At 48.8% G+C, this 25553-nt stretch overlaps 8 protein-coding genes across 8 annotated transcripts; 5 read left to right on the top strand and 3 right to left on the bottom strand.

Annotated features, from left to right (window-relative positions):
• Positions 1-2349: 2349 nt before the first annotated feature.
• Positions 2350-4452, top strand: dspD (putative protein-tyrosine phosphatase; the record flags this gene model as incomplete). Its single annotated transcript, XM_040791678.1, has 1 exon — positions 2350-4452. The coding sequence occupies one exon, from the start codon at positions 2350-2352 to the stop codon at positions 4450-4452; it is 2103 nt and encodes a 700-aa protein (XP_040645250.1).
• An 881-nt stretch (positions 4453-5333) lies between these two features.
• On the top strand, positions 5334-6507 carry PGRI_039640 (putative S-adenosylmethionine-dependent methyltransferase; the record flags this gene model as incomplete). Its single annotated transcript, XM_040791677.1, has 2 exons — positions 5334-5392; positions 5595-6507. 2 exons carry the CDS (start codon positions 5334-5336, stop codon positions 6505-6507), a joined length of 972 nt encoding a protein of 323 aa, XP_040645249.1.
• Positions 6508-6737: 230 nt separating this feature from the next.
• On the bottom strand, positions 6738-7839 carry PGRI_039630 (putative nicotinamide N-methyltransferase; the record flags this gene model as incomplete). Its single annotated transcript, XM_040791676.1, has 2 exons — positions 6738-7279; positions 7347-7839. 2 exons carry the CDS (start codon positions 7837-7839, stop codon positions 6738-6740), a joined length of 1035 nt encoding a protein of 344 aa, XP_040645248.1.
• A 2074-nt stretch (positions 7840-9913) lies between these two features.
• On the top strand, positions 9914-11394 carry PGRI_039620 (putative C2H2 finger domain protein; the record flags this gene model as incomplete). Its single annotated transcript, XM_040791675.1, has 2 exons — positions 9914-10353; positions 10560-11394. The coding sequence occupies 2 exons, from the start codon at positions 9914-9916 to the stop codon at positions 11392-11394; spliced, it is 1275 nt and encodes a 424-aa protein (XP_040645247.1).
• A 1312-nt stretch (positions 11395-12706) lies between these two features.
• Positions 12707-15266, bottom strand: PGRI_039610 (uncharacterized protein; the record flags this gene model as incomplete). The annotated part of the gene is made up of 5 exons (XM_040791674.1): positions 12707-12820; positions 12875-12919; positions 13001-13032; positions 13088-14704; positions 14756-15266. The coding sequence occupies 5 exons, from the start codon at positions 15264-15266 to the stop codon at positions 12707-12709; spliced, it is 2319 nt and encodes a 772-aa protein (XP_040645246.1).
• Positions 15267-16203: 937 nt separating this feature from the next.
• Positions 16204-21277, top strand: PGRI_039600 (putative C6 transcription factor (Leu3); the record flags this gene model as incomplete). Its single annotated transcript, XM_040791673.1, has 15 exons — positions 16204-16392; positions 16554-16897; positions 16951-17388; positions 17447-17715; positions 17775-18302; positions 18357-18610; positions 19309-19545; positions 19606-19786; positions 19839-20016; positions 20069-20240; positions 20299-20415; positions 20473-20647; positions 20707-20751; positions 20816-21008; positions 21106-21277. The coding sequence occupies 15 exons, from the start codon at positions 16204-16206 to the stop codon at positions 21275-21277; spliced, it is 3492 nt and encodes a 1163-aa protein (XP_040645245.1).
• A 226-nt stretch (positions 21278-21503) lies between these two features.
• PGRI_039590 (uncharacterized protein) lies at positions 21504-22043 on the top strand (the record flags this gene model as incomplete). The annotated part of the gene is made up of 1 exon (XM_040791672.1): positions 21504-22043. The coding sequence occupies one exon, from the start codon at positions 21504-21506 to the stop codon at positions 22041-22043; it is 540 nt and encodes a 179-aa protein (XP_040645244.1).
• A 601-nt stretch (positions 22044-22644) lies between these two features.
• PGRI_039580 (uncharacterized protein) lies at positions 22645-25368 on the bottom strand (the record flags this gene model as incomplete). Its single annotated transcript, XM_040791671.1, has 1 exon — positions 22645-25368. The coding sequence occupies one exon, from the start codon at positions 25366-25368 to the stop codon at positions 22645-22647; it is 2724 nt and encodes a 907-aa protein (XP_040645243.1).
• Between the last annotated feature and the right edge of the window lie 185 nt (positions 25369-25553).

Genomic DNA, 25553 nt, shown 5'->3' with positions numbered 1-25553 from the left:
AGAGTAAAGAGAGGAAAAAAAGAAGGAAAACGAAGGGCAAGGAAAGGGAAAAGAAGAAAAAGAAGAAAAAAAACAACAAATAAAGCGATGAACCATGGTTCAGCCTCAGCGGAGACCATGGTTACTTTGAAACAATCAAATTTGACATTTTCAAAACTGACAGCTGACTATGTATACATATAACTACTATGTACCTACCTAGATATAAGAAACAGAGTGTTGGATTAGGGATTGTACTCTATCTCATATATTGGCTTGTGAAGGCAACTTGGGAAAGTACTATGTTACTGTTAATCAGCCCCAAAGGTCAAGTGCAAACGGCACTGCCTTAACCTTCCATTGGAACTCGACTATTTTTTTATCAATCGTTATGTTGTATAGAGTAGAACATCCATATATAGGCTATACTTAGAGATAAGCAAGGTGTCAATAAAGGGGCTCAGTGATCTATGCCTTAGTGTAGGCAGTATATCTTGTTTCGCCACAATCACGTAAACTAACACAGAAAGCCTTGTCTAGGTCCCTTGGGCTATGTATATCGCCTTGTCTAGTCCTTGGATGTATAATGACAGACTTTGTAACTAAAATCCTTCAACCTGGGCACTGCCTCGCCAGCGGGGACAAATTCCAATGTGTGCAAATTGCAATCTGCTACCTAAGCGTACAATTAGTCCACTGGTACAGAGTACCAATTTGGTACTTTGGATTTTAATATGAAGCAGTAAAAATCTATTTGTGGGATAGTCTGAAGAGCTCTCAGCTCTATAGTATATATTACGGATGCCGGTGAATGATACCATTTTCAATCTAAATAATCTGCATTAATAAAAAAGACGATACCAGGAGTTGACCCGTATGGAGTAGTTTAATTGAGCTGTCCTGGTATGCAACAAGCCAATGGAAAGCGTCCTTTAAGTCTGAAACGGAAGAATACCAGGCGTAAGCTGCCATCACAATTCCGGGTTATTTTTAGAAGCTGATGGTGAAACATCTTTACCTGATTTACCCAGGGAAAGGGGCTCATCTATCTGGTGCATAAGATTTTGGCTTATAAAAACCCCATGTGAATATCTTGAATATCCTCTCCAGAATTGGCATTTGGCAAACTGAAAATCCAGTTTCAGGATTTGTTTCCACGTGGGAAAAGGCCGATCCTTCTGGGTATTTTTTTGAAAATACGGAGTAGTGGGCCTCAAACTTCAGTCTAAGCCTTCAAAGTGTACGGTAATATCCATTAAATATCTATTAAATATCCATATTTCTAGTAATTTACATACTTCTGAATGTTCTAGATTGAAATTGAATTAAAACATGTTTATATTGTACCCCGTAAACACAACAGGACCTAAACTGCCAAGAGCCACTAATTTTTCACTAGTACTAATTTGGTGTGTTTCATACCCAAAAACCAAGATCCATGAAGTTTCAGGATAAGCCCTCTCCTCTTAATATCATCCAATCAGATATGTTTATGTTCCAACTCGGGGATTGCCCCTAAAAATGTTGAATGATCCAATGGTATCATGTCCGATCAGCCAGCCCACCGTTCACCCGTGCCGTTCGTATTTCGGTGATTTTCAACCTTGGAAGTTGCCTTGACCTTTTGAAAAAAAAACACTGTGGATTCCAGACGGGAACATTTGGAATTGAACATTATTCTTCTCCCTTTCGGGTTACGACACACGACACATCTCCACAGGATCCCGTCTCAATTCTCCCCCTTGTAAGCCGTTTGTATGTGTAACATTTTGACATCTTTTATGGAGTAGAACGTAAGACATTATATTCATAAAGGTATAAATGAAATACATATGTAATATAAATTATACGCTAAGGTAGGAAGAAGCACACTCTCGAACCTCTCATTTGCGTTCATTTGACGCCGACTAAACATTCCAGGGCGGCTAAAATTAGAGCAAAGGCCATTGATTGGTGTTATCTTTCCCCCCCTCTCCCTCTGGATCGGTCCCCTCTTTCCTTTGTATTGTATGTTACCCTTCAAGGTGATCTTTAAAAAAAACACTCCAAAAACCTATTCTCTCTCTCTCTTTTTTTTTTTCTTTCCCTTTCCCTTTCTACAATCTATTCTCTCCTTCCAGTTCCCTGGAGGAACAGCTATACTTCATCTCTCTATACATATTATACTTGGTATGTTCTTTATACATCCCCTTGTCGGATCATTAGTTTCAAACCCTTGCATTTTATTTGCCCTAGATTCAAATCTAACACTCTTCCCCAGACCCCCCCATTTGCGCAGGTAGCAGGTGTATCTTCAATCTCGAATGCCATTCTAGCCTCTCTTGAGAGCCGGAAAGGAACTTCCTTTCATCGTTGTCAATTTCTCAGACAATGCCAGTGCAAACTAGTCAACCGTCCTTTCCGGACTCATTTCCGTCTTTCATGTCGGTGTTTGGTGGTCCCCTTCCAGGATACAAAGAAGAAGCAAACACCATCCATCATCTTCAATACCCAACCCATGTCCCTGTCAATACACGTCTACTTCCTTCCCCCCACCGCGAGAGTGTTTCATCTATGACCTCGGCATCGACCGAGTCCTCCCCAACCACAACCATCTCGCCCTTTGATTCGCCTGGCGGGGGTGACATCTCTCCGAGCTCTTCCCCGGAATCTCCCTCTGCTATGTCTGTCTCATACCCGAAGTTCATGCCTTCCACACGGCCCATGGAGCTTCCTCCGCGCCTCGCGCCGGTCGGTGAAACGCGCCTGTTGCAGCCGACCCCTCATAATACGCGCCCAGACTCCCCGAATCGGCGGGCGCGTAATCTCAAGAACTTGTCATTGCGAATGCCGCCCCCATCTCAGTCACGCCCACCTATCGTTACTGCATCGATGGTGGAGACGTCACACCACTTTGATGCCCCACAAGCTCCCATCCCGATCCATCCTAAGTCTACAAAGCGACGCGCCAATCTCACCATCCAAACCCCCACATTCAATAAACCGTTATCTAGTATCACTGATGATGTTCCTCCAACTCCATCCCTGCGTCACGCAGAATCCTCACCTTCGCTTCTATCGATTACATCACCCTCGTTCGCCCCACGGGGAGGTATGCAGCTTCCCCGGCTAATGTCACATCCTGGTATTCGCCGTTCGTCTAGCGCGTCTGAGGATACTACGTCCCCTGTCACTTTAAAACCAGTTGATGGATCTGGATTTTCTCGCCGTGTCCTTGATGGTCTAGAAGAAGAGGATGACCACCCCGACTCGCGTGAATCGACCCGCAAGAAGGATCGTGGCTACCCGGATGGGCCTATCCGGATCCACGACTCTGGTGTCTACTTGTATCTAGAGCCAACAGCCGAAGAAGCGTCCAAATTCGATGTGGTGATCAACGTCGCCAAAGAAGTGGTGAACCCGTTTAATACTAGCAAGGAGGAGCGGAATGATACTGTGATGAGCACATGGCGGAACGCTTCCATGGCCTCGAAACGCTTCTCCCGCGGGGAACCCCAGACAGCGATTTCGGAGATGTCATTTAAGTCTGCTTGGGAATTCCAACCCTCGGATTCCGAGTCGCCAACTCCTACCGTCGCAAGTCCTACCCAAGAACCGGAGTACCTCCATGTCGGTTGGGACCACAACTCCGAGATCCTTGAAGACCTCCTCCCGCTTTGCGAATTGATTGATGACCGGATCGCTGAAGGAAAGAAACTTCTCGTCCATTGCCAGCTGGGCGCCAGCCGGTCGGCATCGCTAGTAATTGCTTACGGATTGTACAAAAACCGACACCTGGATTTCAACTCGATGTACGAAGCAGTCAAGGGACGAAGCCAGTGGGTTGGCCCGAACATGAGTCTCATCTACCAGCTCACGGACTTCCGCTCTAAATTGATGCGGGGATCTACGTCTAAGCCTCCACCACAGGAGTGGTTTGTTCAAACCGGTCGACGAAGCTCAGAGCCCCAGGTTGCACGAGCTGAGCGCCCAGCACCCAACGAACCAAGCCGACCAGCCTTCCGCGGACTGTCGCAGGCACCTTCAGTTAGCTGCCTCTCCATCCCAGAGACGACCTCGATGCGTCCCACTACGAGCGACAGCAGTAGCTACAAAAAATACAAATCCTACTCCCCCAAGCGGAGTCTGTCCCCCCGACCCCTCCCGTTCCGACAGAAGTTTCAGTCCGTGGAACCTGCCTCAGGTCGGCCACGAGGGTTGCCGCGCAGCGTCAGCAGCTGTGACCCGCTCGTTCAGACCCATGTGTTTGTACGTGATGCGCCAGACTCTGGCAGTTTGTTTTCACCAAGGACGAACGAATTCTTCTCCCCGACTTTAGCACCGTCATCATTCCACCGGATTGATCGCTCCGCAACCCTCTCCCCACCTCCTATCCCCCGCGCCATGCGACCTGCCGCCGAACCGGCAGACCCCCGCTCGCCTCCATCCGGCAGCGAGCCTCTGATCATGAGATCCATTGATGAATTCTTGTGATCTCTTCGCCTTGTGTCCTTTAAGACCAGGCTTGAAACGATTCCATGACCTGACATATTTTCCCATGTCTCTTTCCTGATTTGAAGACCATCTCGGCCACAACCCGGGGCACGAGACATCCCGGGACTCGTGCCCGGGGAGTCAACGCAACCCTTCTATCTCACCTATTAATTTCTTCCACTTATCTCAATCAGATAACTGGCTTGATGATATTCATGACCAAAGCAGGCTTTGCTGTCGCTCATCGCATTTTTTTCTCCAACTTGCATACTTACTGCATATTTCTTTTTGTCATTTGAACCCACGGGTCTTACCAACGCCATTACTGGCCACTATCGCTTGAACTTTTTTTCTCTTCTTTTTTTCTAAACCATTGGCGTCTCGGGTGTCCCAAAACGGACAAATTTTGATACCAAGGCCAGGGTCTGAAGGATCGAAACAGACCTGTCTGCTTCCTTTCCACCTGGTACCTGTAATATTATCGGAGGTCCTATCTTTTGATTCCTTGTGCTTTGGCTCTCGTCTCACTCGCTTGGTTGTCTCATGTTACTCTCATATCTTTCCATCTTGCTGCTCAGACAAGGCCTTTGTTTCTGTGTCTTTCTGTGTTTAGCATTCGGGTGGTGCTTGGCCCTTCGTGGACCTGGTATGCTTTATGGGTGAAAGATTACATGATGAATACCCCTTCTGCGCAGACTCACAATGAATTAAAGTCCAGTTACTTCTCATAACTCTGTAAACGCCTCAAATCTAGTTGTAGAAGATCAAATTGTGACTTCCCGAGGTCGGGCTGTTTGTTGATTAGAACGGAGATAGCGATAAGCCCCAAGAACACCTCCAACCTAAATTTTTCCTTGACCAACATCTCCACACTCGCGACAATGGCTGAAGAATCTCATCCTGCATACCTCTCGCCCAGCGAGCTGGGTACAAAAGACTAGTATGTGTCCTTATCAGCCACACCCTCTTCACTTGCTGGACGCAACGAGGAATGAACCCCGCTCTACCCCTCCATGAGTGTTGTATACAGTGAATTTGCCATAGTGAATGCAGCAATAGATCAATTGGTAGCCTAATTGATTTATAAGACTGCCTCGATATCCAACTCAATTTTCAAACGCAAACTAACAATCCCAATCTAGCTGGGAATCTTACTACGCCCGCACGCTAGCCCACATCTCGCACGAAACCAGCAAAGATCCCAACGCCAATGGCAAAAACCAAAACGATGACGATGCCGCATCAACTTCCGACCTAAATGACGAAGATGACCCTGGCACATCCTGGTTCTCCGAACACAACGCCCCGCAAAAAGTCCTTCATTTCCTCACACGCAAGTCCTTCCCTTTGTCGCCGCGCAATACCCACAAGAAAGGCTCCCGCCAGCCAAGTGTTCTAGATCTCGGAACTGGGAATGGGAGTATGCTTGCGCTGCTTAAGAAGAGGGGCGGGTATGCGGGACGTCTTGTTGGCGTAGATTACTCGCGTCAGAGTGTTGAGCTTGCGAGGGAGTTGCAGCGTGTGAGAGGACATTCCGCTTATCGGAGTGACTCGGAGGATGAGGATGAATCTGATGAGGAAGAGGCCGAGGCTGAGGCTGAGACTGAGGCTTATGTACCGGAACAAGAAACATCCATCCAGTTCGAGGAGTGGGATATCCTCGGCTCTAAGGCTCTTCTTTCTGAGACTGGTCTCGAGGTTTCTCCTTCAGAGGAGGAAACTCTCCCCTGGTTCCCTTACCAAGAGGGTGGGTTCGACATCGTGCTCGATAAGGGGACGTTCGATGCTGTCTCGCTAGCTGATGATGCGAAGACAACCCGTGTCTGCGAGAGGTACCCTGATATTGCGCGGCGTTTAGTGCGGCGTGGGGGCTTCCTGGTTGTTACTACCTGCAATTGGACTGAGGAAGAGTTGGTGCATTGGTTCACTGCGGATCGGACGAGTGGGGATCGATTGGCGGTTTGGGGTCGTGTTGAGTATCCTCGGTTCCGTTTTGGAGGACATGAGGGACAGGGAGTTTGTACAGTGTGTTTCCAGAGGCTTGGGGATGCTTGAATAGACCTGCGGAATACCATGCGAACTATACCCCCAAGCAAATAAGAGATGGAGTCCAGATAGCCAGTATAGATATACGCTGAATATGGTGAATACATTTCAATTATTCCAAGTCAGACTCTATTTTATGCTCATCTATTCTATACTCATAATCTCATCATGCAAGTGAAATGGTATATCGCTCAAAAATGCACCCCATACCATCATCAGAACCACAACCTATGTACGACTTACTCTCCCTGCCTCTTCAAAACAGCAATAACACACCACCTCTTCTGATTCTCCACACCCTCCCCTTCCCTAACCGGAGCCCATTCCCTACGAATTTCACTCCCATCATCCGACTTCGCAACCAAATCCCTCTCGTAAATCTTCTCAATCACAAACCCATGCTCAAGAACCGTCTCAAAGAACCCAGCAACAATCGCTCGCCCCGTATGGAACCCAGCAACAACCCACACCTTCCCACCCGGCGCAAGGAACCACTGCATCGTGCGCGCAAGATTCTCATGCTGCCCGCGCATCCAGTAACAATCCGCCGCGACAATCCGCGTGAAAGCACCCTTATTCGCCACCGAGAACGAATCATCCAACACACCCCATTCGTGCGGGTGCATCGACACTTTCCCCGCAACCCCAGGCGTGCGCTTGGCCAGGTTGTGCTCTATATTGAAAGTGATTGCACCCTGGAGCGCCGGCGAGGAAGGGTGATCGGTTGTCGCAACCACCGAGGCATCAGCCAGGGCGCAGACTATAGAGGGGAGACCAGCGCCTATATAAATGCATTAGTTTGGGCTAGGGTATATAAATTGGGATGTCATAACCAAACTCCCACTTACCAGCTCCTAACTCGAGTACACTCTCGCCCTTGACACTCCACAAGTCCCGGTTTGCTTTCTGGGCTTCTGTCTCGGTTTCGCCTGCTGGCGTGTCTGCTTCCTCGACACCCTCTGCAACGACCATTGCTGCGCTCCAGAGGAAATGGGCAAAGAGCTGTCGTTGCTCGTTGACTTTGTTCACGGTGCCGTCTGGCTTGGCTTGGCCTGCGGCGATCTCCTCGGAGCGGTTCTGGCTTGAGCTTGGGTAGCTGGGGACCATGATGTTGAGGTCGCCATAGCGGGGGGAGCTGTAGAGGAGGTGTTGGCCTGGGTCGCCGTGGAAGGGAGGTGTGTCGTCTGGGAAGATGTGCGGGAGGAATGCACCGAAGATATCTTCAGGTTCCTCATCGGGTTCGCTGGTGGTGTCTTGATTTTGGAATTCTGGTGCTGGGGCACTAGGCGTGTTGGTGGGATTGTAGTGGCGCGGGAGGGGCCGTAGACGTGAATTAAGCATTGTTGTGGCTCCGGGGGATTTGGGGATTGTCTATGGTAGGATTGGATACTCTGTTAGGTATACAGGTAAAATTTGTATTGAAGAGTCAATTGATCTATTGTGTGAGGCCTTTGCGACCGGGATCTGATCTTAATCTCTTATCTCCAATCTTCAAGATTTTCCCACCTTGGAAGGTTAGTTTGCATTGTTTGGCAATTGGATTAGGTAATATTCCCAATGTCCCTCCTGGAGGGCTACCTTTCAGCCCTGGAGGTCCGACCACGTCATGCGAACGCAAAACTGGAGAATAATAATAAAAGTATATGGGATTCACATGCATTGGGATGGTTGGGACTTCGTATAAAAGCATTGAGAAATAAATAATTTCAACAGCTACGGTAGCTCTCGGGAGGTCTAATAACAGGATCGACAATCCAACATTTTTAACCCAATAATACTGACGAAATAATGTCCCGAGTGTCTCAGCCGCAGGTCAAGAATGGCGGGCCAGGAACCTTGGGAATGTGCCAGAAAAAGAAAGATCAGGGGGTCAATGGCCCTCCTATATTGCCCTGAAAGGGCGCCAAAAATAATTCCGCGCAAATGCTCGTGCGCAACAGGGTAGTGTGACGCTCGGAGTAATGATCCTCTCTTGCAGGCGTTAGCGTGAGGGATGGCGCGACCTGATCATAGCCGGGGAATATGGCGAGCGATTACCTAACTGACAGCTAGCCACGGGTATCCAGGAATGGAAGAATGTTGCCTTTGGGCGGCTGCCTTGGGTTAGAATGATAAGCCACAGTCCCTCTTTGCCACAACAATAATGTTATGTACGTACTTCGTACAGTAGTACTTCGTACATCTTTCCGAAGTCAGGGAAGTTCAAATTATATAAATTCTATTAGGGAAGATTTATCAGGTGATTATCTTGACTAAGCCTAATGACATCATTGGATCCACCTCATCCACTGCCTTCTAAGCACTAGACCGGTCGATGCTATGCAGGTGATCTGGTCGATACATGGGAAACTGGTACTTTCCAAGTCACACTAGTTCAGATTCTTTGCGGCCATCTCCTATCAATACACCGTCGTCATCACCCGGGTAGGAATTAAGTAACTTGATTGGTACTTGGACCCAGTGTCCAACTGTTCTATCTTGTGACCCTAGTTGATCGTCAGGCAACTGTAGTCTTTATTTTTATTTTTATAAAAAAAAAAAAAAGTTGTTCACTTCTCAATATTATTTTGTTATATAGTTATATAATAACCTGAGAATATCCCATGGTTTAGTGGGAATTGAATTATAATAATTAGTCTAAGCCCTGGATCCATGGCACTACCCTTCCCCTGTGCGGAACGCCATCCGAGCGCCAGGTATTAAGACAAAAAAAAAAAGAACCTTGGAATTATGCCCAACATTTGCCATAGGAATTCGCTAGAATTTAAAGGGCAAAGGGCTTTTTATATATGTCTTTATTCAAAGTGGATCCACTCTGATATCTCATCAGAGTCATTGCGACACGCACACACACACATATAACATACACAATTATAGGAAAGGGAAACACATATATCAATTTAAAGTATTAAAGTATCATATATCGGCCATATATAATCTTCAAATATATTAGCAATAAAATACCAAAGCCGTATGTGTGACCGGTGATCGCCTTTTCTTCCCCCCCGCATGCTCAAAGGGAAAGGCCCCCGCAAACCTGAGCGATTTTGGCTCATACCGGCCCTGACTCTTTCTCTCCTTCTTTCTCCTCTTTTTTTTCCCCTTCCACCTTTCTTTTTTGGATTCCCTTTTTTTCTATTCATTCTCTCTACATTTCATCTTCTCGCATTCATTGCTCTTCTATATCTATACATCTCCCTCCCGGAACTTCACCTTATTCATCTTCCCTGAATTGAGGGCAACATTTGTCATAGAGGATCGTCAATTCCATTGGAAGCTTCCTCTTTAATTTTTTTACCATGGCCTCATTCAAGGTACGTGTCCAGCATTGCATTTCCGCCCGACGTCTTTTTTTTTTTTTTTTTTTGGACCATACTAATGTATCGGCCTTTTTGGCCATTCACAGGAATTATCCATGTCGCGTCCTCTCCCCAACACTAGCCAGCGGCATCAGCACGCGCATTCGATCTCGCTAGGTGCCCTCAATCCAAATCACCGGGTAACTCGTCGAAAGAGTGTCACTACCGCCGCTGCCAATGCTGCCGCCGCAGTGGCTGCCTCCATGGAGGGGGAGGCTACCTCGCTCCCCATGGGTGCGCACCGGCGCAGCCTCGCAGGCCGCAAGGGACAGGAGTCTGGCTCCGTCGGAAATGTATCTGGATTCAGCTCCTACCTCTCCCGCAGCATCAACAGCCCCAGTCAAGAATCACCGGTCGCCCGCAAAGGTTCTCCGGGATCGGACAACTCAGATGGCAAGCCCAAGAACCGAAACCGCCGAGCCAGCGAGGGGGCTCAACTCAAGACCGAAGGGAAGCGTGCCTCGACGGCCATACGTTGCGATCGCTGCGGGAAAGGGTATAAGCATGGCAGCTGCTTGTCTAAGCATATGTGTGTATCCCCCCTACCGCTCGGCCGTCTTCTTCTAGCTCGATCGGGAATATGCACCACGTCGGCTCTGTGCAGGTCGCCCTCGTGGTTCTTCAACTCCCCCTTCATCACTGCCCCCCTTTCTTTCCTTTTCAGCTCATTTGATTGACGTCTTCTTTTTCCGTGGATCTTAGGTGGGAACACGACCCAGCATGGTCCGTTACTTCGAAACTTCTCATCTCCAAGCATCAGCAGGTTCAGCTGCTGGAGGCCGCCTCCGTTTTGGTCACCATGAACCACGATGATCCACCCGATGAGTCCGCTGAGTTGGAGTCGGAATTGTCGTCTGGATCGCCAGACGCCCTGTCAGAGATGCGAGATGGCATCAGTTCCACTGAGACCACGCCTCCCCCAATGGACTCGGAGGAAGACGACGACTTCGAGATGTCGGGTATGCCGGCGCAGTGGGCCAAACGCCCCAGCGTCAGCAACGCCTCCGGTTACTCTCGCTCGTACCAGTCGATCCCTTCCAGCTCGTACAACGAAAGTGCTCCGCTGCACTCGCCTACCTTCTCCCACTTCCGCCACTCGAGCATCGACACCCGTCCCTCGACTGCGGACACACGGTTACACGAGGATGACGAGGCGGATCTTGCTGCGGCCATCGGCCTGTGCAATTTCGGGACTCCTCGTACGGGACCTGTTTCCATGACCCCCGACGTGCCACCAGTGCCTCCACTGCCGGCACGCTACTTGGACTCAAGCAGCCACCCGAGCCAGGGTCTCTTCTCCCCTCTGTCAGGCCCCTCAGAGGCCGCTCGCCGAGACTCCGAGGCCAACATCTTCTTGGCCCGGTCGCTCAACCCATCGCTGTCTTATAAGGTATCGGATGAGCGTGAAGATCGGAGCGCTGGTGGTGAGGATGCTCAGAAATCCCGTCAACTTCGCAACGCCGATGTAGACTTTGGTAACCGCTCCGCGCCGGCCGATGATGACGATGGCGGTGTCTTTGGCCACATGGAAGAGTAAATCTTTTCCAGTAGTCTCCGCACCTTTCTCTCCCTACCCCCTCCCTCCCCCCGAGCCAGTTCTTGGGTCAAATTGACTTAATGTCAAACGACCCCTTTCACGATTCTCATGTACGAGCTTGAGCGAATTTTTTGAACCTTCTTGTTTACATGTTTACAACCACTCCAGGTGGAGAATAGAGCCATGCTATAATTTGTTCAGAGCTCTTTTCTCAACGGGAGTGTTTCACATTCTCGGGACCTTTTTTTCACTACTTTGAGATCCCATGTATCAATCATGTCTCCTTGGCCCGCTTTGTGCTTTTTCTTTGTGTTTTTGTTTGTTCTGGAAACCCCCATAAATGGCCTGCTCTGTATTGCCGGCGCATCCTTATTATCCCCATCAAATACTTATATCCATAGGGTCATGACACTTCATGACTTCTATGCTTCTCGTTTGTCTTTTGTTTTGTTTTGGCCTCTCACCTCGCACATATATACCAAACCCACAAATTCTACGATCCGCCTTTCCCACATGTGTATCTCGTCCGTTCTTTTCCCTCTCCTTACCCAATCTCTTCTATCTCGTGGTCTCGTGTACTCAACCCTCGGACGGGGCATACAATGAATATATCTCATGAACGTATATTGTTTTGAAATGTAGATCCTTATGTCATTTCTATCTTCGTACCTGTATATCATAAGCGGGGAACCAACGACCCACTACGGGGTAAAGGTCCATCTTTTTTTGTGGAATCGATGTTTCGTCATAGATGAAGACGTGGGATGAAACACAAGGGGTGGAATGTGTAACAAGTCGGCCCTCATAGAAATCAGTATAGGTGTTAACTTTTTTTCGAGGAGGGCTGTCGTTGCCTCTTTCAGGCAGTCGTTGGAGAGACGTCTTTCCCCTCAATGATTCAATTGTGTTTCAAGACATTTATATACATAGTTGTTGGGATGTGCATCCATGTGGGTATCCATGTGACATGCATCAATTCCAGGTCAAGATATGTAGATCTATCTTCTCCCTTCCTTTAGAAAGGTTACATCCCAGATAGTGTATGTTCGTTCAATGGATTGGATATATGTTGATACTCCTGTTGTCATTGTTTCTTATAGGATACTTAAGAGTAAATATGGTAGTGAAATTCATCAGGAGACAGTTGCAAGAGCTTTGGGTATGAGGCCTAAATCAAGCAGATCGTGTATATTATAGACTGTTCAGCAACAAGCATAACTCGAGGAGCGAGTTGAGTAAAAAACCAAGGAATTGACCATCATGGGCATAAAAGAATATAAGCAAAAGCCAAAAAAAAAAGCAAATAAGGGTATTAGCAGTCGTTCTTTGAATTAGCAGCCACCTCCACCACCGCAGCCTCCTCCACCTCCTCCACCACCACCACCTCCTCCTCCGCAACCGCCGCTGCCGCCACCGCTGCCGCCATCTAAATAACCAAGTCAGTGTATACTCCCATATCAAATGCAATGGAAAGGCTTACCTCCACCACCGCCGCTGGATCCTCCGCAGCCGCCACCAGATCCGCCTGTATAGGAAACACATTAGCATTCATTGCAGTATACCGAAGTCCAAAAGACTTACCACCACACCCTCCCTTACTACTAACTCCTGCACAGCTACCTGCAGCTGCCCCACCGCCTTTTGAAAAGTCAGTGTCACTCCATACTTCTAGAAGGATATAGGAACAACTTACCACATGTGCCGGAACAGCAGTTCCCAGCGGCGTTTGGCGTAATATTCATGCAGGTAGGGTTACTTGCGTACGATTCGCAGTTGATAGACGGGTCCATCATATACGGTGCATAGTACGGCATCACAATGGGGTAACCATATGCATACGGCATGTACAGATAAGCGTCGTTCTGGTTAGCAGATTTGGAGTTAGAGCGTTGACGGCCTCGCTTCTCAGCTCGCCGAGCAGCCTTTTGGTAGTCGGTCTGTAGACGTATGCGTTGCAGGCCTTTGGACCTCTCACTCGCGTACAGGTATACTGGCCGGACAGCATTGTGCGACGATATATGTGGGTTCTTGTTTGGGTCGGATGAGATATCCGGGCGATCGTGCAAGTTGTCTGCAGCGGTTCTGGCGCGAGAGGCTGAGCCAACTGTGATCATCCGGTCATACAGATCTGGTGCTCGTGTCGCCTCGCAGTACCAGCAGGAGCATTCGCTGTATATGCCGCCGCCGGTGGCACGGCGGTACATTTTGCTGGTCCAGGCGAAGCCGTCGGAGAGTTTTCCTTCGTCGACTTTGTCGTCATGGTCGATGAATACGTGGACACCACCGGCTGTTGGACGAATTGTGCTGTATGTGTAGTATCGTGATGGGTTGAGTTGGTGTGTGTGCCAGGCTAGGTCGACGTCCAGTGTGGGGACGGCCATATTCTTTGGGTTTTCCATCATGATCTTGAAGAACACTTCGTACTTTTTTATCAGCCGGTCCATGGTGTTGAAGACTGTTGGTGAATGGAGCCAGTCGATTTGGTCCATTTTATCCACGAAGGTCCCTTGTCTGATAACAGCGCCGACAAGGTCTAGCGCGAAGGGGCCGAGATTATCCCAGTATCGAGACATCATCCGTCGGATGTGGACCTTCTCGGTGGGCCAGATAGTACCAGCGCTGTCACCGAGGGCAAAAGTCAACACATTTCTATCGCGTAGAATGTGGGACGACCCAAATCGATCCTTCAACTGGGTGATGTTTAGACACCGACCGACTCGAGCATCAGTGAATTCCATCAACTCCTTTCCGGCGGCCAGAACGACCCGTGTTGGGAATAGCTTATACCGAATGATCCTACCATTGGAGAGGGTTGGAGATGGGCGCGTAGGAATTCCATAAAGATTGATGAATGACCCGGGCATAGGAAGGCCTTCATAAAGGGTTGCTGCAACGTCTTTTCGGAATTTTTCTACTTTGAGCCTCTCATGGTCAATTATGCGTTGACAGCCATCGCATTCCACCTTAAATGAATGGTCGGCGTAGCCATTTCCATATTTGAAGGCGTTGAAGAGACTGGCCCCAAAGTAAGCATCTGTCCACGGGACAGAGGTCGCCCTTTGGCAGCACGGGCAGATGACTTTCTTGGTTGGCTGGTCGTGCAGATTGTTCCACTTAAGATTCATTTTCTGCTCGAACAGTTGCTGACCTTCTTCAGCAACCGTATATTCCATTGTATGGTTGTTGATGCAGCGATCTATCACTTCCCATGGAAACCCCGTTGCCCACGTACTGATCTTGCCATATCGAATGCAATCCTCAAGGTAGTTCCGAGGATTCAGACAATGAGCATGCCAGACCATTAGAATATCTATAGGGTAATCAGTGAATCGTCTTTTTGCCTGAGGATTAATACACTTACCTAACGGGGGCAGATTTTCTATGCTCCATCCGACTCTAGTATCGCAAGTAAGAATGTTTTCATAGCGAATATCTTCCAAGTCCTCAATAGTCGCCATCTGTCTTGATTGAGGAAGGCCAGTAGACCACCATTTGGTGTACCGATCGACTGCACGTGCTGTATATACGGCCCAGCGCTTTTCGCGAATACGAGCGCGTGCTTCATTCAGATTATTTGGGAATCTTTCAGCTTCGGCATCGTTGATACCAAAGAGCCCATCATCACTAGAGATAGTATCTCGCAGGTCTGCAAGCACAGCCAGAAGCTTGAGATGTGCAACGCATTCATCACGGGTGACAGTAGTTAAAGAAGATGTGTGTAGGTGGGCGCCCAGATTCAGCTTCGGCAGCTCTAGTGGTGGCTGCTCGACCTGGTCGGCCGAATAGGAAGGTGGCCGCGCACTGGAAGACTCACCGTTGTCTTCCGATTTATTTGGTGGGTCTTTGGGCTTTTTGTCCGTTGACACACCCATGTTGGTGTTCGATAGACGCAGTAAGTTGTGAAGAAAGTGTAAGTTGTTGGTGAGTCTGACAGATGTGGTTGGGTAGGCCTTTATATCAGTTGATGATCAAGTAGCTTCGTATCTGAGTACACTCAGATGCAGCTCCTGGTCTGTCATGACCCAAGATGGACAAGTTAAACGAGAAGTACGAATGACGATAGCCACCGATTGCCCTGAATAAAAACTATATTTGCCCGAGCCTCGGAATATAAAGGAAGCTTTTACGAAGTAGTGAATGGTTTCATTTACTCCCAAGCCAGTAATCTGAAGAGGTCTTCTTCAATCTCATACTAGATTGGATACACAAACACAAGGCGGAGCCGGGCGCGGTTGCACTGCCATACTGCCTCGGTGGCTTTTATCCGCTCCAAGGCTTACTTTTGCTGATCAAATGTGGGGATTCGGTGTGGTTTGTACATGAAGGTTTCTAGTGTCTTTCTAGTGTTTTTTTTTCATATGCTTGCACGTACCTGTGCAATTATTATGAAAAGCAATATGGAAATAATCCTCTCAATGTACAGCCCATCACGTGATAGATAACTAGGTCACGTGTAATATGGGGCCATATAATATCACGTGGTATGCCCCTCTGCGCTGAGTCATCGTGATTCCGAGAAGAAGTGCGCTCACCGCGTGAGAAACCGAAGAAAGTTGAGACGGTTTTGCTGGAGAAATACAAGAAGGAAAAAGAAAGAACCGAACCAAAACTGTCCGGACTAAGACCTAACTCGTGTGTCTTTGAATCCGTCCGAAGCTCTCTCGCCATTCGAAACCGAGATCTCGACCAGGAAAAACGTCATTCAGCCTGGCTTCTCTCGGGCGGTCGAACGGCATCGGAGAGGGCCAGGCCCAAACTCTTGAACCGATTGCGAGTATTGATAATGCTTCTATTGGCACCAGTCCCGTAATGGCGGGTCCAAATCAGTTACCTGTCTCAGTTGCCGCCGATGGCGTGCATGGTCGCAAACGCAATATGGCCATTGCGGGGATCGACAGTTCTCCCGGAAGTATGGAGGATATGGATGACAACGATGCGCGCGAGGAGAAGAGACGTCAGCCAGTGAAGCGCGCTTGCAATGAATGTCGACAGCAGAAGGTAGGTTTCGCATATTATCGCAAAGTCCTTGCGATCTTCCAGCTTGACTAATCTTTTTCGGGTTGCCACAGCTCCGATGCGATGTGATTCAAGATCCATGGACCGATTGTTCGCGATGTCGGCGACTGAGGCTCGATTGTAAAATTGAGTCTAACTTCAAGCGTGTGGGGAAGCGCAGTCGCAATGCGGAAATGGAGAGGGAAATAATGGAGCTCAGAAAGCAAATTGCTAGTGGCCAACCTGCCCCTGCAATGAACCAGCAACGAGCATTGACCGCAGGACAATTGACACCCAAGCAAGAATCGAATCAAGTCAGTCCCGCAGTCTATCAAACCCCGTCGGCCATGTCTGCAGATCAGTACATGGGATCCCAAGAAGCTGTCGCCTCCCTCCTGGACCTTCGTTCGGGCTTCGATGGTACCAACTTCATGAGGAATGGCGGACAAATCAAACGAATTGAGGATGTTATGGTTGTTCCAGAAAAAGTAACGGAGCTGTTTAATATGTGAGTCCTCATCTGTCAGATCTCTGTGATTAATCCTAACTTGTTCCTGTCAGATTCTTCACATACTACCACCCTTTCCTTCCATTTTTGGACCGGAGCCTCTCTCCCGAGGATTATCATAGCTCCTCTTTGTTGCTTTTCTGGATTATCATCAGTGTCGGTGCGCGACGCTATCAAGGCGATTCGAATTTGTTGAATTCCCTCGCTGGTCCTGTCACCCGGCTGGTCTGGAGCACTCTAGCAGATATCCCTCAAAGCTACCATGTTGTCAAAGCTCTCGCTCTGCTATGCTCATGGCCGTTCCCGACAAGCAGCACCTCAACAGATCCAACCTTCATGCTATGTGGAATGATGGTACAGGTTGCCATGCAGCTTGGTCTCCACCGACCTTCTCACACTCAGGACTTTAGTAAATTCCGAGTAGAGCTGATCGAGGATGAATTGAGAGACAAGGTGCGAACGTGGGCGATTTGCAATATTGTTGCTCAGAGGTATGTACAAAATCTTAGTCAATTGCTGCTCGCCCTTGTCTTACATTTTCCTTTGCAGAGTTTCCACCGGCTATGGACAGCCATCATCTACTCTTTACGACTGGACATTGTCCTCGAACGATTCACATGACCCGAACTTCAAGCTTCCTGAAGATATAAGGCCAAGATTGGAGATCGAAAAGTTTTGTGATAGAGTTACCCGCGCGCTTTACACAAATCGACGTGATCCTGTCGGCTTAACCAGTGACCATGAACGCTCGACTATGATTTCCTTCCTGTCACGAGACTTTGACGAATTGGAAGAACAGCTCAAACCGCATAATGACTGTAAGCTTCCGAACTTCAAGTGGGGATGGATATACAGGATGCATTACTAACAATGCCAGGTATTACTGACTTGTTCCTCCGTGCTGCTAACCTTCATTTGCACCTTTCGGCATTCTTTGATGAGCCAACCACTAAGAATTACCGCGAACGCCTTTTATCTCTGTATGTCGCGACGACATCATTCCTCGAAGTTGTCCTAAACCTCGAGACCGATGTTGGCCCAGTTCTCTCTTACACCCCATACTATGTCTACCAGATGATGGTTGCCGCCGGTTGCACCCTTCTGAAGCTGTGCAAGAGCTTTTTCGCTTCTCACATAGACATGGAATACACCAAGCACCTATTCAACCGTACGATCTGGGCCATTCGGGGGGTGTCAGCGTCCAGCAATGATCTGCCCGAACGGCTTGCTGAAGTGTTGGCTCAGATGTGGAGATTGGGAGGGGCAACTCAGCGGTCTAACAATAGTACCGACGTCGATGATTCCCTGCGGCTCAAAGTACGTTGCCGAATGAGCATGTCTCTGCTATTCGACTCTGTATGGCGTTGGCGGGAGGATGCCAGGACTAAGGGCCGAAACATTGAAGGTCAGTATCCATTTACAATCTCAGGTATAAATACCAAGTCTCTAACCTTTCTAGCCTATCTGAAAAATCCCACAAATCCTGACTCGGCAGCCGACTCTTCGGGCACTTCATCTGTCGGGCCTGTACACACATCTACAATAACACCTGGAATCTCTGGAAATGATCCAAGCCTTGCTCCAGCACCCCTGCTATCCCAGGCTAGTCTTGGGATACAACCACCCACAACCCAACCTACCGGACTTCCAAGTGTCTTCATTGAACCTAATTACGAAGTCTTCGATCCATTGAACTGGCTTCTTGATGGTCTGGTAGACTTACCTTACTCATACTCCACAATGGGTGGGATAGAATCCCAGAGTATCGTATAACTTGGCCTGCCTAATAATCACTTGGCGTTATGGCTCCTTTTTTCTTCTTTTTTTCTCTCAAGGTTGCAGGCGTGGCTTGCATTGTCTTGTATCATTATACCACACATTCCATCCCTGATACTTTCCAGTGAGTTTATGTTCTTTTTCATATCCGTCTATATTTTTTATGGGTTCCTATGTCGGTTCCTTTCCCATATGATGCTATATTTGCTCAAAAATCAAAAGAAAATTCTGCATAGCCTCATGCATTTATAAAAGTCCGGTGCATTTATGTACCTATATCACATTGAGTTATTTTTGCGACAGATTCGCTCCGTATAAGTAATCTTAACTTGACACAATGATGTTATTGCTTTTCTCCCATCTCACCTATTTTGCTGGAAACCTATATAATCTCGGTCTGTCCATTTCATCTTTTTCCCATCGCTCCTTTAGAACAACATGACTTTCCTTTATAACCTCTATTGGACCGAGGTGGAACCTCGAGTTTCCGCTATAATGCTGTGTCTACTTATCCCGTTTATCTTTTGCTCTATTGTTGCGGCTTCTTTGGTGTTTAATTCCTATCTCATGGCTAACGTTGGTGATATATCTAATGATAACCAAGAATACAAATTCACATGCTGATAAACCGCCAGAGCCACGTTCCTTTCCCTACACGCAAAGGCTGCTTCTCGATCTTATACCAGCAGTATAAGTTTGTCGTGAATGGGCCGGGTATCATAAAGAAAGGCTACGAACAATTCAGAAACGGCCTGTTCGAGATCCCGCGAACATTCCGCTTCGGTCAGGTCATATTATGCCAACCAGAGTTGATTGAAGAACTAAGAAATAAACGGAGTACTATTGTCTCCCCCGAGCCATGGATTGATCAGGTCAGACTTTCAGGTACAACTTCATTCTCCATGCTTAGGCTAACTGATATTCTTCTACAGCTCCTCCAAATTTCTCATGTTATGCCTGGCTATTTCCCCAAGGGAATGGGATGGCCAAAAATTGCTAAAACTACGCCTGGTCTAATTCGTGCCACAGTTTATAAACACCTGCATCGGTATATGCCCGCTATGAATCAAGCAATTATCTCACAGTTGCAGACCCTAGAGTTCAAAGACGGAGGTGAGCGTTACTCGACTTGATAGGCGAGATGGTCTCTAACGTCTTTCATTAGAATGCAACTTTGGCTGCTTTGACCTGGCATACTCGATCGTAGCCCGCAGCGGCAGCTTTGCTATTGTCGGTCCACGGCTTTCTCAGAATGAAGAATATCTCAAAGCTGTCAAGGACCACATACTTGGGATGATAGTGACCACTCGCGTACAATTTCTTGTTCCAGATTACCTAAAGCCGTGAGTCAGATGCTTCATTAATTTCATTTCATGTGGACTAACACCAAAACAGCTACATTGGTGGGCTCATCGGCCGCCTCGCCACTATTGGGACTAGTTGGGATATGCACGCCTCGCGTAAGATTTTGCTCAAGCACTTCGATGCACGTGCAGCAGAATATCACGCAGAGATATTCAATGGCAGCGGCCCTAGCGAGACCAATATCGATGAATCGGACGATCCGGTATCGATGTCTCCCCTTCCTCCTTCCTCCAATGACACTATGACTGAGCAATCTATAGGTTGAAATCTTCCAATGGCTGTATGAGAGCAGTGTTCTTCGGGAGCGATGGACATATGCAGAGGTGATAGGTGAGATGCTGCTTCTGCAATTCGCCTTTATCTACACCACGTCCTATGTAAGTACTCCATACACATGTCATAGTCCTGCAATCTGCTGATTTAACCACCAATAGGGTCTTTACGGTGCCCTGGTTGAGCTAGCTCGACGGCCCGAATATGTTGCACCCCTGCGTGAGGAAATTGATCTAATTTTCTCCGAAATGGGACCAACCGTTCCAGCCTGTGATAACATGGTTTTGATGGATAGCTTCTTGAAGGAGTGCCAGCGACTGCATCCGCCTTCAGCACGTACGTCTATAACCTCTCACCCACGTGTGCATGGCTAATGCAATGATTTGGAATATCAGTCTCCGCCCACCGGGTCTGCGTCACTGACCTCAAACTTTCTAACGGTCTGTTCTTGCAAACATATTACCAAGCAAGCAGGATAACAAGCTGACCCAGTACGCGGAACAGGCATTACACTCAAGCAGGGCTCCCACGTTGCCGTCCCAAGTGGAATAATCCAACGATCCAGCGAGCATTATGCAAACCCTGACGCATTCGACGGTTTCCGGTTCGTCAAGCGTGCAGCAGCTGGAGCCAAGGATTCCCGGCTGGTCGATCTGAGTCCTGACTATCTGGTTTTCGGAATGGGTGCACATGCCTGGTATGTCTTATTTCTGGCTGGCCTTGTTTCTTTTCATGCCCTAGTTTCAAATCCAACCGCCCGGATCCTGTCGGCTGATGTTTGCTCGTGTTTGTAGCCCCGGACGATGGATGGCTAGCGCACTCATGAAACTCGCCTTTGCGCATATCCTGAATCAGTATGATATACTCCTGCCTAATTCGGCTTCTCTTCCCTTCACTGGCTCGCTTTCATTCGAGGAGTTTTATGTGCCCAATTTCGGGCTAAAGATTGCTTTGCGCAAACGCTAGCAAGGATATCAAGGCGGCGTACCGGGGTATATGGAAACACACCAATGGAAGCAGATGGAATTCTGATGTTTCAGCCGGGACATATTCATTTCAATTAACGTAGTGCTTATAACATCCAAATAAAATGTATACAATTTGTCTTGGCGTCTTTCCCGATAAGCTGATAAGACATCGACTCCGCTTATCTCCAACTGTTTCAACTTCATCTCTTCATCCTTGTCTCTACATGAAGTTCGAAATCATGGCTGCATCGACTTCCTCCAAGAAATCTCGGGCTCTACTCATCCCACATAAGCGCACTCTTTTACCATCCAACAGGCCAGGTTCCAAGGTATCCAAAGTCCTCAATCCTAGCGCCATCCCCGCAGAAACAATCATCAAACAATCATACGAAGAGGCCACCGAAGAAAGAAATAAGCCCAGTTCAAGCGAGCGTAATAAAAACACAGTTAAAGATGAAGAAGACTACGAGGCCCAGACCCCACGCTTTGAAGTCTCATTCTCTATGCCGCCACAACCCTTCCTTGACCCACCGACTTGGGAAGCGATGCTGAAACACAGCCGCGAGAGACTAGCAGCACAGTCAGTAGATGATGAACTGGATTCAGGGGCAGACAGGGAATATGAATCAGCTGAGCAAATGACACAACGAGTGGAGCGCGAGACGGAGTATGGGTCTATGGCTATTCGGGGCCGGTCGAGTGTACGTGGACGTGGGAAGAGGGGGAAGGGGAGAGGCAATGTCTACTGGGGTGGTAGGCGCTGATATTGGTTGGAATGAGCTGGATGATTTTTAGATACCCCGTATTTGGTTAGAGAATAAATATGGCCATTTCAATGGCCGGCTGCCTTATACCACCTAGTCCTTACTACTTTTCTTTCCTAGAATGGCAGTATAATTTGATGCTAAATTGGACATGCTTCCATACAGCACATTCAAATCCGTGTGAATCAGATACTAATACATTACTCAATGAACTCGCTTACATCCAGCCAAGATAGTATTGCTTTATAGGCCATCTTATGTCACACAAGTGAAGGTAAGGGGCAGCTTTCCCTGTTCGGTCTTGGACTGATGAACTGGTTGGAAATTCGATACGGGTGTATGCTTGAAGTAAACAGAACAAGCTAATGGTACAACTGAGATAACAAAAGTAGAGATAAAGCAATAAAAACAATAGAATCATCATCATGGGTTCGTGTTTCGTAATCATCATAGATCTCATATCAAAAGATCATCTCGGGGCATCGAATATCAAAAACCAAAAAACCAAATGCATCGTGAAATCGTCGGGCGAGTGTTTGAAATGCGTGAAACATATCCAATCATAAATACGTGAAGAAAATGCGAAAAGGGGGAAAGGGCATCATTTAGGCCATCTCATAGCCACCTCTGCTGTAGTGCTAGATGCCACATAGACAGGGCCACCGATACTCTGCTTCAGGGCTTCCCTCCGGACAGCCCGTTTTCTCTCGTCTCGTCGCTGACGCACACGTCGTAGGCGAGTCCGTACATTACGCCATGACATCGACTGGAGCCGAAGTCCCCAGCGAGAGAGAGACCGAAAGCGACTCGAGTGTAACGGGGATCCCGTACGGAACATGCCTTGGTCAACCAAGCTACCGTTGCTAGCCATTCCATTGAACAGGCGTCTCATTTCTGGGCTGCGACGCGCCAGAGCAGGCGGGCCGTCAAAGATGATGCGTCGATGGGGTAGGCCTAGAGAGTTGTTCACAACCAAGGGCTCATCTGTGCGCGGCAAAGGTTGTCGCGTCGGCGAGGGTTCTTTCTCTGGGGAACTGGGCACGTCTTCCCAGAAGCCACGGGGTCGCCAAAACGGATGCTGACGACTATCCATTTCCATTCCTGCGGTTCGGTTCTTGGCCGATTTCATTGAGAATGACCGCGCCATATTGCTGAAGGAATCCGACCTAGGGCGTGCGCTCCAGGTACGACGGACGGAACTCCATCGTCGACCAAGGCCTTTGTTCTCATCCTGAGCTTCATGTGATAGAAGCGGGGGGAGAGGTGCGGCGGATGGGGGCTTGGGGGGAGGGCGTGGGTTTGTCAAAGGTGAGTCTGCATTAAACATTGCCATCTGTGGTGGATTGTCGGGTGTGCGAGGGGGCTGGGGAAAATCATAAGAAATCCCAAGCGCTTGGAACGGGCCCCTCGAGGAGGCTTGTACCCGAGGATCAACAAGCAGCAGCGATCGGTTGTTGTGCGCGAACAGACTGACGGCTGTAGCCTCTTGGATTTCGATGGGACCCGGTGAAGACGATGGAACCGAGCCCTGGGTAAAAGGCAAAGAGGGAGGACGCAGGGTTGCCATATCATCGGAGCTAACAAAGAGGTTGCGCATATTGGGAGCCTCGAGTAGGCTACGGCGATCAGGCGAAGCCAAAACGTTGTGGCGAGGCGGGGACACCGGCTGATGCTCACGACTCTTCCGTATCTCGGACTCCATGGCTAAGTTATGGCTTCGTAGACTGTCTGAAGTAAGGGAAGTCGCACGAGAATTGTTCCGGCTCGTTGGCGCAGAAAGCGACGAGCTTCGGGGCGGTATGACGGGACGCTCCGTGGTACGACTTCGCAGGCTGTTAGAGGTGAGAGAAGCTGTGCGAGAATTGTTCCGACTGGTCGGCGCAGAAAGCGATGAGGACCGGGCTGGGATGACAGGCCTCTCCATGGAGCAACCCCTCGGATCGGCCTCGCGAGATCGAGATCGGGCCGACACTGAATCAGACACAGTGCGTCTCTTTTGCACCGGGATATCTGTGTGGCCAGTTGATGCTGTCGGAGGACGACGGCTTGATCGCTGAGAACCAAGTTTGGAAGAAGCATGGCTGTTAGGACGGGAATTTAGAGAAGACCTTCTCTCCGGTATGACCACGACGTTGATAGTTTCGACATTGGGCTGTATTACACTGTTCCTGGTCTTGGCGGAGAAAGAAGTCTCCGGTGTGCTGCTTCGAAAATCCTGATCAGAAATGCGAGCAGCCTTGTGAACCAGGCGGTGCTGGGATTCAGGGATGGAGCCATAAGATGTACGCTCAGATTTTGGGATGGGAGAGCTGGCAGACCGCAGAGAGCTTTTCTTTTCGGTATGCCGGAGCATTCGCTGGGCTCGTTTTGGGGAGTCGATTATCATAGCCTCAACGGTGGACGTCGAGGAGATGACCGACAAAGGACGGGCGTCCGATCTACTGGATTTTGCCAAACCCTCCGATGATGATGACCCAATATTCTCACGGAACAGCTCCATTGAAGGACTTGCTTGGGCTTCTTGCACACCATTAACGCGGTCCCGTCGGCTTTTCTCTCTCATCAAAGACACATCAAGGTGATTTACATCCAGCGCATCTCTCGCAGAGATTGAGTCATTGACTGGCTGAGTGTGATTCTGTGCAGACTTTCGCTTTCCGACTAACGGTGTTGGCGACCCATCGATCAGGTTTGCGGCCCAATGCCCATCGAAAGACTCGAATCTAGTATCGCATTCAGTTTCGCTATACTGTTGAAAAGTAGATGGCGGTGATCTTTTTATATCTGTCAAGTGTGAAATATGTCCAATTGAGGCGGGTGGTTTTGAGGGCTGCCTCCTTTGTTTCGCAGTGGGGGTCGCAGTCTGAGACATGTGGACCGGGGTGGTCATATCTTCTCCCGGTGAGATACTCTCCAAAGCCGTTTGGAATGAATCGGCGCGAGATGACGAGGAGAAATAACCAAACTGGTTCAAGGTAGGTCGCTTGTCCGAGCTTGTTCGAGGAGGCGTCACATCTGGGGTCGGAGGCTTAGAGGAACGGCGAGGGGTTAACATCCCAGAAACCGGCATATCTGACAGAGAAGAATTCATTCTCTGGGGTGTTCGTTCGTCAACCACGAGTTCTTCGTGGCCTGCACCCGGCGGTGTCAAGGGAAGCGACGGTGTCGCTCTATGTTTCCCATCCTGATCCGGGGAGACCGGTTGGATGACTTCGATGCTAGGAACAATTACACCCCGCCGAGGGAGCGTCTTGTGAGACCTTAGGAGTGGCCTTTTGAATGCTTGCAAATCCTCCGACGACCCCATCACTTCCACGCCCGGCATCTCGGAAACAGCACACTCAGGGAGACCTAGAGCATCCACGGTCGCTTTTGTGAATTCGACTGGCGTTTAGATATCGTTGGTTATAGTACTGGGTAGGGTGTCTCGTTCAGGGTGTCGCAAGGGTCGCATCGCGCGCGAGCACTTCGCGACCAAGAGGCGACAAACGGTCGAAATCAACAGGCCCT

Source organism: Penicillium griseofulvum (assembly GCF_001561935.1).
Source record: "Penicillium griseofulvum strain PG3 chromosome Unknown contig_87, whole genome shotgun sequence".
Lineage (NCBI taxonomy): Eukaryota > Fungi > Ascomycota > Eurotiomycetes > Eurotiales > Aspergillaceae > Penicillium > Penicillium griseofulvum.
Note: the sequence above shows the minus strand (reverse complement) of the source record. Positions and strands in the feature narration are given on the sequence as shown.